We start from the raw sequence: 12,682 nt of genomic DNA on the forward strand, positions 1-12,682 counted from the left end.
AGAATTCGTGTTGTTCCCCTTTAAGGCCTTTGCATTGTCCTCTTCCTGCATCTTCTCTCTACTTTTTGTAAGGATTATTAATAAATATTTTGTTGGTTGTAGCCAAATGCCTTGCATAGGCTCACTGTCAGCACCGATGTAAGATATATGCACCATGTGTTCAAACTATATAATCTACACTAAAAAAAAAAAAAAAGCTTCGGAACTAGGTGCTGAAAATTCTATATGTTTTAACTTGCTAACTGTGTATTACTAGGAAGTTCATTAATTGTAGCATTCTTATAGTGTGAATCTCCATTCTCCATCCCAAATAACAGAGCATTTATGTTTTGTAATGTTTTGATCATATTGCTCTCATCATGCACACCTATTGTTAGGAATTTAAAATATAATGATAAAAGGCAGTATAGGAAACTGATGTAGGGCTGCCATTACCGGGATTTCAGAGGTGGAATTGACGTATGGGGGGAATTTCCACAAAGCTCAACAACTAACTCATGGACCTACCAAACATCAACCCAGATGGAGGAATGAAATATTGGGAGACAACACACTTATCTCAGGATAGCCTAAATAGGGAGGGGGGATTTATTTAGTTATGGGATCATGGAAAAGAGTAAATACTGTACTGAAAAGAGTAAATTCTGTAAGGCATTCATAATGTAAATGGATGGACAAGTTCAACAGTGTTAAAAACAGCTCCAAGAGTTTCAGATAATCAAGAACCAGAGAACATAAGTTTAGGTGCAGCAGGATATGTTTAGAAAAGGAATCATGGTGTTATTTTATCAGAGGGCAACAGGCAAAATATCAAAAACGTTCAAATTTGGGACAAGTGGCAATTTGTGTTTACAGAGAAATAACCCAGAGGGTCTAAGAGTTATATTTTAGAAGAATGAGGATGGTTCTAAAAAAATATATAGTTGTGCCACCCGAAGTTGTAAAATAATAGTAATCCTTTGTAGCTAGAAGAGTGCATCGTAAATGTTACTGGCAAGCTCTGATGTTATTTTGAACTATATATGTTATTTAATAAAAGTTAGTTTTACAATGGCCTACCATAATAAACTTTTCAAATAGTCAATATACCTTTGTTTCTTGTTATTAAGCAATATGTATGTTGCTTCTCTTTAAGTGGAGCAATGCCTTAATGGAAATAAAATTAAGAGTAACTTCAAAACCCACACTGATCTTGTCATTCTTCCCTCTTTTTTTGTCTTTTGGGAAATCCCCAGAACCAGCCATTCTGTGTGCTGTTGAGTAGTCCATGATCCAGGACTACTGGTGCAACCCTGCACCTGTTTTTCCAATAGAATGGGATTCTCATGACCCTTGACTGGCTCTACACCACTATGGCAGCATTAAATGTCTGCTGATAACAGCCAGTCGGCTGTGTGAATATTTGCTGCGGAAATGTACTATAGCCAATGTCACGTTTTCTCTGTATCCTTTGTCACATCTGGAATGCTCACACACACACACATCGCAGTTGGTCTTCACTGAGGTTTGTCATTATGCCAAACAGATGCTTTGGGAAGGTCAAAGAAGTTGTCAGATGGAACAGACGAGAGTGCCCGGCCAAGGCAATCGGTTCCAGTCTTCAAGCTGCAATTAAGGCAATTGCAGTGATCGCAATGATCTGCTACTCTAATGTAACCGCTGCCAAAAATTGCACCTGTGTAGGGAGTAGAGACCGGACCCGCTTCTAAGCAAAGGGGCGCATGAATCCAGAGCCATCGCTGTCAGGCAGTTTGACGCTCACCTCACAACTCTTCCCGTTCTTCCTCCTGACAAATGCAAGCGCTTCTTTGGCTGTCCATGAAAGGGCGGCAGCTCAGAGTCCTGACTGTTTTAAATACGGCGTCGGCTACTGATTCACATGCTGGAACAGAGGACAAAGAAGAGTATGTCAGGACCAATCACCAATTTCCACTGTGTGCCTACTGAGGTTTGGTCTGCTTCTCTATAGGCAGCTGCTTGTCATACAGACAGCTTCATGATCCATCATACCAAGGGCAGCTAGTTTAACTTAATTGGAACTGCCAGCTGAGAAGTGCTAGGCTATGGAGACATCCCTTACATCTAAAGTGCATGGTTTCCCCTAAAGAATCCCCAGGAATGGTGCTGGGAACTGTAGCTCTGTGGTGGTAAGCTACAGTTTCCACTTTCCTGTGTCTCGTGTAGCTGATAAGCAGTTCTGTCATTTGCATTGCAAATTTCTTTGTTTATTGCTAGGATTTCTACCTCACCTTTCTATAAAATGTTGTCATGTTTGTGCTCAGCCAAAGACTATTTTGTGGATGCTCACTAGAATATCACACTATAGTCCAGGGGTGGGGAAACTTTTGGCCCAGAAGGCCATATCTTTATCTCCCCTGAACCTCTTGGGCCAACTTTGCCAGGTGGTGATGGGGAACCACCCACCTGTCAATCATCTGAAGTCATGATGATATTGGGTTATTGACGCCGGTCACTGTTGACCCATGACGATGGAGACAAGGTCGTTCAAAGGGCTTGCCCAGTTCTTCCCAAACACCCAACAACCACCTGATAGCTGGGTGCTGTGCCTAGGACTGAGCAAGTTTTGAAAGCCCAGTGCTTCAGAAGCGGGTTGTCGGGCTGGTTGGGAAGTGCTGCACAAAGCATTCTGCAAGTTCTCCCCTCAGCGCTTGCCAAGCATTAATCATAGGGTTTGCAAAGCCCTTTGCGTAGCGTTTCTGAAGCGCTCAACATCTGGTTGTTGGGTGCTTTGCAAGCACTGCACAAGGAGCTTTTCAGGCACTAAGTGCCTGCAAAGCCCCTTTTGGCCAAGCTCCGCCCTTGCCTTTCTCATACCTGACATCAGGTGTAGGGCAGGTGGGCGTAGCTTGCCCCAAATGCCAAAGCTTGCCAAATGGAGAAGTCTGGCAGGCCAAATTTGGGCTGTAGGAGAAAGGTTCCATACCCTTACTATACTTGACTGTTCCCTTTCTTATTAACAGTTAAACAAGATATTACATTTATAACATGGGCCTTCTCTGCTCTGGCTTCCTGTCTGAGGAATGCTCTTCCCAGGGAAGTTTACCTGGCGCCTTCATTATACAACAGGCAAAAACATTAACCAGGCCTTTGGTTGATTTGATTGACATTCTATGCCCTTTTAAACTGTGGCTTTGGGGGGGCGGTTATTGGGTTGTTGTTGTTTTGATTATGTATTTTGCAGTTTTATATTTCGCTTTTATTCTGTGAACTGCCCTGAGACCTCCAGGTATAGGGTGGTACATTAATATTATTATTATTATTATTATTATTATTATTATTATTATTATTATTATTAAAGGTTCCTGCATCCCTGGCAAAAATGGGATCTAGGAGTGCAAGGGGAAGACCCATAATTAAGTGGGGAGTTTCATTACTTCAGTTTAATATAAGTTTTGATCCTCATGGTGCAGAGGAAATCTAGGAAAATGGGAAGCTGGTATATCTGAAAGGTTTGAATGGCTGACGGGGAAAATGGTCAAGGATGGTTGAAGCTGAGCAACACCTGCAGATTCCCCATCCCTGATGCAAGTGATGAATCGCTAAGAAGCTCACAGCATATAATCTCTACAGGGCAACTGGCATGATTTTTTTCCTTCGGTTTCTAGTAGGTTGTGTACACCTATAAGTACTAAAACCACACCCGTTCCATCATCCTAATGAGACAGGAAGCCAATGATGAGGGAAACTGTCTTAGAGAATCTGCTGAGAGGCTGCATCAGCAGCTCTGAACTTCCCCATTTATCTTAATTGTTACACTTGGAAAATAAATTAGTGACCCCTTTGCCATCTAATTGCTGGAAGCTGAACCAGAGAGGGGTAAATGGGCAGGGGAGGGGGAGAGAGAAAGGCTAGACACTGTGGGAACAATATTTTTCAAAGTAGCACACATTAGGCAGTACACTCCTCCCCCTCCCCAACCCACTTATTAAGATTCCTAGGGAATCTTTCTGAAAATCTGCTCATCTACACAGGAGGAGTGAAGGGGGAGAAATTGATTTAGTTTGCATTTAACGCTAAATCCCCAAATTCTCCCACTACAATACTGAAATGCTTCTTGGAAATTGGCCCGTCTCCAGATTTTGCACTGCATTTCTCCAGCCAAAGAATATGTACAAAAATGTAATATTAATGAAAGCTGCGCATAAAAACTCACAGTGAAGGTAACATGCCTTCTGTTGGGGGAAATTGCTCTCGAAAATGAATAAACTAAAAAAAAAAAGTTGACTGTGACAAGGTGTGCATCAGGAGAACCGCACGTAGAAATGCATACAAATATGCCTGAAGACTTCTTTTTTTAAAAAAAGAAAGGATTGAAAACATATGTAGAAATACGAGTAACCCAATTTAAGACTGGAGAAATGGGAAAAAACAACCAACATGGACACATCTTCCTATCTTTACACTGAGGTAGCTAATTGGCAGCTCATGAACCCAACATTTGCCTGGGCCCAGACACAGACTACATGTTTATGGCCACATCGCAACATACATTTAAAGCACTACACTACTACTTTAACCATCCATGGCTTCCCCCAAAAGAATTCTGGGAGCTGTGGTTTGTTAAGGGTACTGAGAATTGTTACAGGACCTCCTATTTCATCATAGAGCTACAGTTCACAAAGTGGTTTAACCACCAACACCTCTTCCTAGGCAACTCTGAGAATTGATGGGAACTGGGGTCTCCTAACAACTCTCAGCACCCTTAACAAATGACAGCTCCCAGAATTCTTTGGGGGAAACCATGGCTGTTTAAAGTGGTAGTGTACAGCTTTAAATGTATGTTATGCAGCTTATGTTTGCCCGGTCCACTTTCCATTTGTAACAGCTCCTGCTGATGCTGTGTAAAAGTGTGTGCCATTTTTGCCTGGCTGTGGTGTTAGCAAGTATCTTTGGTGCTTATTAAAATATAATTTGAAACACCATTACTTGGCATTTTCAGAAGGTAAAATTAAAATTATTTGGCTTTCCAAAAGCAGTTTATGTGCTTCTTCATCAAGCGTAGACTTACCAAGCTAAATGTTGTCCAATCACAAAAATAATAGCCAATTTGAATTCCTCACACCCAAAAACATGTTTTTGAGACTGAAGAAATTTGAAAAAAATAAGTTTCACCCCTTCAAAGGACATTCCCTACTGCCTCATTCCCACCAACTGCTTAGGAAGTCAGCCGTCACTGAGTTACACTTCCTTCCACTTAATGCATCCCTGGGTGGGAAACTCACCTGCCACCTTGGAGACAAAGCCAAGGCTGCGCTTGAGGTCGGAGCAGATGGACTGCAAACACCAGCGAAACTTGGCATCGCAGCGGTATTTGTTGGCCCCGCAGGTGTCATAGCATATATCCAGCTGGTTGCAACACTTAGTCATGGCAGGGATACCCATATCCAGCTGTACATGAAAGGAGAGGGAAGAAAAGATTCTCTGACACACAACATTGCTTCCCCCCCTCGCCTCATATTTCTCCTCTGAATGCTGTTTATAAAATTTAATTTTGCATGGATTAGCTGCAACGGATTGAACTGCCTGATACTGATGGGTCTTAGGAGACCAGCAGGATGAGAAAAACATGCTGCAGTGAGATTAAACAATAGCTATGCCTATCAAAGGGACGCGGGTGGCGCCTAGGACTTGCCGATCGCATGGTCGGTGGTTCGAATCCCCACAGCAGGGTGCGCTCCCGTTGCTCGGTCCCAGCACCTGCCAACCTAGCAGTTCGAAAGCACCCCTGGGTGCAAGTATATAAATAGGGACCGCTTACTAGCGGGAAGGTAAACGGCGTTTCCGTGTGCTGCGCTGGCTCGCCAGATGCAGCTTGTCACGCTGGCCACGTGACCCGGAAGTGTCTGCGGACAGCGCTGGCTCCCGGCCTATAGAGTGAGATGAGCGCACAACCCTAGAGTCTGTCAAGACTGGCCTGTACGGGCAGGGGTACCTTTACCTTTACCTTTTATGCCTATCAAATAGCCATGTCACTTGTCTTGGGAAACAATGCCGTAGTTCCTTGTGCAGAGCTAACATTGTGTCCTTCAGATTTTGTAGGCTCCCAATTCCCCTCAAAGGAGTAACATTGGAAGCCACCTCATACCAAATCAGACCATTGGTCCACTAAGCTCAGCAGTGCCCACAATGACCGTAAGGAGCTCTCCAAGGTTTCGGGAAGGGGTTTCTCCCAGACGTAGCTGGAGATGTCAGGGATTGAACTTGGCACCTTGTTGGTTACCATTGTCTTAAATCAGCCTCTGGTCAAGGCTGATGGGAGCTGTGGTCCAAACCATCTGGAGGGCACCAGGTTGGGGAAGGCTGTCCTAACATGTGGTTGCCCATGGCTTTTGACTACAGAGATGGCAGTTAATACAAGAACAGGCTTGTCATCATCCACCGTCGCCACAGATGACCTGAATATGTCAATGAACCACACATATTTCTTTTCTCGGTCAGATAACACCCTGAACACAGTGAAATATATTTCATTTGCTGACCAGCATCAAAGAAGGACAAATCTTCTCCAAGGAAACATCAAGCCACGTATGGCGAGGCTTCCACTGACAAGGAGCAATTCACGTTTACAGAACAGGGGGACAATGTCATTTATATATGATTCTTCAACATCAACTTTGTTGGACTGGTCATGTTGTGCGGATGCCTGATTATCGTCTTCCAAAGCAACTACTCTATTCCAAACTTAAAATGGAAAGCGTAATGCTGGTGGTCAACAAAAGAGGTTTAAAGACTCTCTCAAGGCAAATCTTACAAAATGTGATAGAAAAACTAACAACTGGGAAACATTGGTCTGAGAGTGCTCCAATTGGAGAACAGCCTTTACCAAAGGTGTCATGGGCTTTGAAGACACTCGAACTCAAAACACTCGAACGAAAGGGAGAAACGTGCTAAGAGGAAGGCACGTTTGGCAAACCCTCACCATGACCAACTCCCACCTGGAAGCCTATGTCCCCACTGTGGAAGGACGTGTGGATCCAGAATTGGCCTCCACAGTCACTTACAAACCCACTGTTAAAATCCTGTTTATGGAAGACAATCTTAATCGGCTACGAGTGATTGCCAAAGAAGAAGAAAAGAAAAAGATATTGCCCATCAGCCTCAAACTGCCAGATGCTGAGTCCCTCTGAGGCGATGGTGCCAGTTGGCATTTAGGACCAAAGCCCATCAGTTACAACTCATGCATTCCAATCTGGTCCACATCCAGGTACCATGTCAGCTCTTTGGAGTGCTTTTCTACTCATTTTTATTACAGATCCCGCTTTCTTTCATTTTTGCCTTTCTGTAATTATGGAGATAATTGGAGTCGTGAATCCTGCATCCATTTATGCAGTCCCCATCCACAGGATTTATTTGTTCACCACAGCAGCCACCAACAGTTGGAAGCTAAATGCTCGGGTGACTGGCCAATCAAACAGTAAATTATACGGGTAGCAGTCAGTTGAGATGTGATCGCTTTGTTTGCCATCAGCAGCCAGCCGTCACCTCTGGCACACACAAGGCAGACAGCTTGCACTTGACATCAGGATGAGAGTGGCTGTCTGGGCAAACATTGAGCGGGACGCTCTTCCCATTTGGAGAGCCTGGACAGATCAAGGGACAAAAAGCACCAAGCAATCACAACCCTGCCTGAAAAGGCAAGTGTGGTTAGTAAATCATTTCACTGGGTAATGAGATGTTAGCAGTACATACACTTTCGGGTACCTTGAGACCCAGGAAATAGGAGCTGCAGCCATTGGGTTCTGGAGACTTGTAATCTGGCCTGGCCATTGGTGCTTTCCCTGTAAGACAAGTGGATAACACACCCAAAGAAAGCATTAATAGTTCTAGATGTGACAGCCTTGGAAAGGAGGACTTTGTACAAAGCTTATTGCAGGGCTGGTGAGCATCAGGAAAGGACTGGCTTGGCTTTGCCAAAGAGCAAGGAATCAATTTAGTTGGGCATCCTTGGGAACAGGACTAGAAGCAACAGCTGAAGGGCCCTTTAGCACCAGGCGGTGGTGAAACTTGAATCCATCTATGGTAGCCACCTGATCTTTTAAGTGGCCCAAGATGTAAGTCCCTGGCCCATAGGTCAATGAAACCTCTAGTGTTCATTGATCTAATGGCCAGGGCATTGCATCTGGGTGATGTAAGATGGCAGGCGGCCATCATAGATAGGAGTCAAGCTTTGCCCCCGTACAGAAGTGCTGCTGCACAGTAGAGGGTAATGAGTGATGTCACTGCTACAACAAGCAGGATTGGGCCCTGCCCTTGTTGATGGATATTGGAGTCCCATGACTGGCACTGTTTCAAGCGTCCCCCATAGTCTGTTGCCGAACAAGTTTCATAATATAAAGTTGCAGTCATTCATATTGATACATATCCATATCCTTTATTTCATGCTATTTACAACAGACTAGAATTGCAATTAAAATTTAATTTTGCAAAGGTGTTTTAAAAAATCTAGCAAAGTGGTTAATTCCAACACTCAACATGTAAAACATCCATTTCACATTCGGAATTTAAATACTCATTTTGAAAGGGCGTTTCCTGTCAAAAAATTCAAGTCCTGACATCTTGTTTTTTATTTTATCTGATGTAAAATGTAGCATTTCAAAAGATGTCAACAGTCAATGAGCAAATATGTGTCTCCCATAAGTAGCATTGCATGCCAACAACCCAATACTGTGGGTTCTCTGTTCTCTGTATGATCCAGTTTATGTATACAATGGAAATGCAACTAGGTCAAGAAACACAATGCATTTCCATCTCGGGGTTTTTGTACCTTCTAAAAACTTGGGACTCCCCCAAACTTGTAAATATTCCCTGTGTGTGTGTGTGATGCCTTTTGGTTGCCTAAGCAATGGCACGCATACCCTGAAAATATAGGAATTATTCTCTTTATTGCACTTCAGAGTGGTAGGGGGTGGAAGAGTGGTCTGAGGTATTGCATTATTTACTCTCCAGGAGCCAAATAGTCTGTGGAAGTCCCTGTACTTCAGATACAGACAGAAAGTTCTTCAAACTTTCGCTGGTTGCCAACCTAGCTGTCAGCATTCCAAGAACAAATGGAGGGACAAGATGCCCTAACGCTCGATGACATGTCAGATGCCATATCATAACAGGATAAATCCCTCCCTTCTTTTACTGGCACCGGTCCCCCATCCCCTTGGTGGATGAGCCAAGGGAGAGCATTGTGCGATCCTGTCTTGTGGGCACCTGGTTGGCCACTGTGAGAACAGGGTGCTGGACTAGATGGGCCCGGGGCCTCATCCAGCAGGCCTCTTCTTGCGTTCTTCAAGGATGTCCCACACATGACATGGCTGTTAACCCAGGTTTGCAGTTGAATGTACACCTGATGAACAGCTGAATCTTTGATGATGGTACTTGTTTGCATTGCATTAAAATGTACAGTGGTACCTTGGTTTTCAAACAGCTTAGTTCATGAACAATTTGGAACCCAAACGCTGCAAAACCGGAAGTAGGTATTCTGGTTTTCAAACTTTTTTCAGAAGCCGAATATGCTGCGTTTTGAGTCCCCCTGTGTTCCTTGTTGCGCTGATAATTTGAACCCCCCCCCCATTGTAATTCAAGCCATCAGTTTCCGATTGCAGTGTTCTAAGGTGACATTTGGAGCTTGTATTTGGTGCTTTTGTTTTTGCTATTTATTTTGCCCTTTTGTTTTTGAGGCTTTTTCAGTTAATCTGTTTTTGTGACTGTGTGGATCCCAGTTCAGCTACTGATTGATTGATTGATTGATTGATTGTGTGACTGCAGAAATGGATAAAAGCCCCCTATGCAAACAATGGCTATCATCAGTGCAGGTAAGAAAAAAAATTAGTTTTTATCATCTATAAATAAAATTTTATTTATTTTATAGTACAGTACATTGATTATTGCTTTCATTTTATGGATCAATTGTCTCATTAGATAGTAAAATTCATGTTAAAATGCTGTTTTAGGGGTTGTTTTTAAAAGTCTGGAATGGATTAATTTGTTTTGCATTACTTTCTATGGGAAAGCGTGCCTTGGTTTTTGAATGCTTTTGTTTCGGAACAGACTTCTGGAACAGATTAAGTTTGAGAACCAAGGTACCACTGTAATGTGTGAATTGAACCCAAACCATCTGTAGCACTGGGCAGCTGCACATATTACAGAAATACTCAGTCTGCTTGGGTTTTTTTTAAGATGCAAAGCCTTGAGGAGTTTTTGTGACCCAGAAAAGAAAAATCAAGGTGAATAACAACCGATCACTCTGGGGGAAGAAATGAGCAGCAAATTGATTAGCAGCTCCTGGGGACTCCATTGGTACCAATTTCAGAGGTTAATGGAGTGTGGGAGGCACCATAAAAGCAAAATGTATGGCTGTAACTTGTTAGTCTCAACAAAACAAGAAAAAGCACAAAGTTTTCGGCCTCCAAAGAGATTGTGGATGTTCTTCACTATCCCCAAACCATTCTAGACAGCAAATGTTTAGTGTTTCTACTCCTAAAGAAGAAATCCGAGCTGACCAAACCAGCAGTCTGGACTGTTTTGCTTAAGGCTTCCTATCTCGTGACACAAACCACATGCGCAGTTCCAGAAGCTGCATGCAGATGGGAACTGCCCATGTAGCACTAGCTGGTGCAAGAGATTTCTAACCCAGCACCTGGAAGCCTGATTCTCAAAGTCCAGTCTTCATCAACCTGTTGCCCTTCAGATATTTTGGACGGATGGGATGATGGCGTATCCTCCAACATATACCCCACACATCTTACTGGGTTGCCCCAGCCACTCTGAGCAGCTTCCAACATATATAAAAAGATAAGAAAACATTAAACATTTTTTTTAAAAAACCTTCCCAATACAGGATTGCCTTCAGGCACCTTGGGGCTGGCTGACTCCATACCCCCAACATTTCTCCAGTGAAAATAGGGACATTGTAAGGAAAAGCGGGACATTCTAGGATCAAATCAGAAACTGGGATGGATTCTCTAAATCGGGGCAACCCTGGAAATTAAGGACACTTGGAGGGTCTGTGATGGGAGTTGTTGTCCTAAACATCTGAAGGACAGCAGATTGGCAAAGGCTGCCCTAGTCCAGGTCTGAATTTTGAAGTTGCCTGGTTCTGTTGCGTGGTTCAGGGAAAAGTCAAAGGATATATTTATCCATTCTAAATAGGTGAAATGAGGTTTACATAAACTATGTTAATGATGATGGATTGGAAACTTCAAGCAGTATGTAGCCCAGATTAACAAATACGCCTAGCCAAAAGTGTGCAAGTTCATCAACGATAATAAAAAAATGATAACAAGATGGCTATGCTCTACCTCCAAGTACGTATACCAGCCACAAGAGTTGCTGTGCTCAGGTCCTGCTTGCAGGGTTGCCACAGGCATCTGGTTGGTCACTGTGAGAACAGGGTCAGGACATTTTGGGAGCCCTGAAACTTGAATTGTTATGGGGGGGCCCTTTGCAACCAGCAATGAACTAACCACTGTTACATTCTTCAGTGGGGCTGTTTACCTTTACAACATCTGTGCTATTGACTGTCAAACTTTGGGGTTATTGAAATACATGCAGCAACAACAAAATAATCAATTTGAGTCGTGCGACTCAGTTTGCATCTACTAGAATCGTTTTTTTAAAAAAGCATTGTGGACTAAAGTCGCTTCTGGGGCCAGTCCAGGATTATGGGCCCTGAAGCTTAATCTTCATTACTTTCAGAGCAGATTCACCCCTGGCTGGACCTATGGACTCACCCAGCAGGCCTCTTATATAGAAAGCAATATTCTGGTCAACTATTGAGAAGCTGATATAGGTTTGAATTTGCCCAGGCTTTCACTAACTGGAATGAAACAAGTGCTAAATACAAGTGAAAGAAGAGGAGCTTACCATATCTACACCGGTACTGGCAGACACCGTTCTTCCCTCCTAGCAGCTCTGATACGTAGTCTAAATAGGCATTCACAGTCTCAAAGCCATCCCGGATGGTCCCAATACCCCAATCTGAAAAAGAGGCTTCCTCGGGCACTGCTGATGGATGGGCTGCATTGTCCTGAATTGTCTCTTCAGTGCCTGTCCCCACGGCCAGAGACATGCAGAGAATCAACAAGCCGCCGAACAGTTTCATTTTGAAGCAAATCCAGGCACAGGGGAAGTTTAGCGAGACAGCGAGGGGTTAGTGAAAAATGACAACTAAGCTGCTCTGAAAGTTTTACACGGCCTGTGTGTACACCCTTCTCCGGTGGACTTTAAACGCTGCTGCTGGGGCAGCAGGATGAGGTCACCACAGTTAAGAGAGAGCACAAAGTTCAGATACTTTGGTCGAAGCATAACTCAGTGCAATGGGTCTGTTGCCCAATATTTAAGGCTCTTTTATTTGCTCCCAGGATCTCCCTGGATCAGAAGATGGCACAGGCCAGGTCCTGTAACCCCAGAAGAACTCCAACAGCATAAAACACACCTGCTTCCAAAGCTCCTTGAACATCTCCCATCAACCCACCTCACTCTCCCCTTGTTGTTGTTTCTTTTCCCTTACTCCAGCGCTTCTCAAGTAAAATATGAAGCAGGGAGATGAGGTTGTGATCAGTGGAGCCTAGTCTACCTCAGTTTGCCCTCTTTCGGTCTTCACTTGCCTTCCTTCCTACCTGCAACCATTCTAGTGGTGGTACTGCTTGCCAACTTCCTTCTCCTCAGCCTC

General features: G+C 43.7%; 1 protein-coding gene across 2 annotated transcripts; it reads right to left on the reverse strand.

The window, feature by feature from the left end:
* Positions 1-554: 554 nt before the first annotated feature.
* PLA2G12B (phospholipase A2 group XIIB) lies at positions 555-12,430 on the reverse strand. 2 transcript variants are annotated; one of them, XM_053388588.1, is made up of 4 exons: positions 11,875-12,430; positions 7,723-7,799; positions 5,244-5,409; positions 555-1,882 (listed from the first exon to the last, which is right to left on the reverse strand). In XM_053388588.1, exons 1-4 carry the CDS (start codon positions 12,110-12,112, stop codon positions 1,764-1,766), a joined length of 600 nt encoding a protein of 199 aa, XP_053244563.1. In that variant the 5' UTR covers positions 12,113-12,430; the 3' UTR covers positions 555-1,763. The 2 variants fall into 2 exon arrangements, with proteins under 2 accessions (XP_053244563.1, XP_053244562.1); XM_053388587.1 differs by having other exon boundaries at positions 7,711-7,799; positions 11,875-12,428.
* Positions 12,431-12,682: the final 252 nt, after the last annotated feature.

Source organism: Podarcis raffonei, chromosome 5, assembly GCF_027172205.1.
Source record: "Podarcis raffonei isolate rPodRaf1 chromosome 5, rPodRaf1.pri, whole genome shotgun sequence".
Taxonomy (NCBI): domain Eukaryota; kingdom Metazoa; phylum Chordata; class Lepidosauria; order Squamata; family Lacertidae; genus Podarcis; species Podarcis raffonei.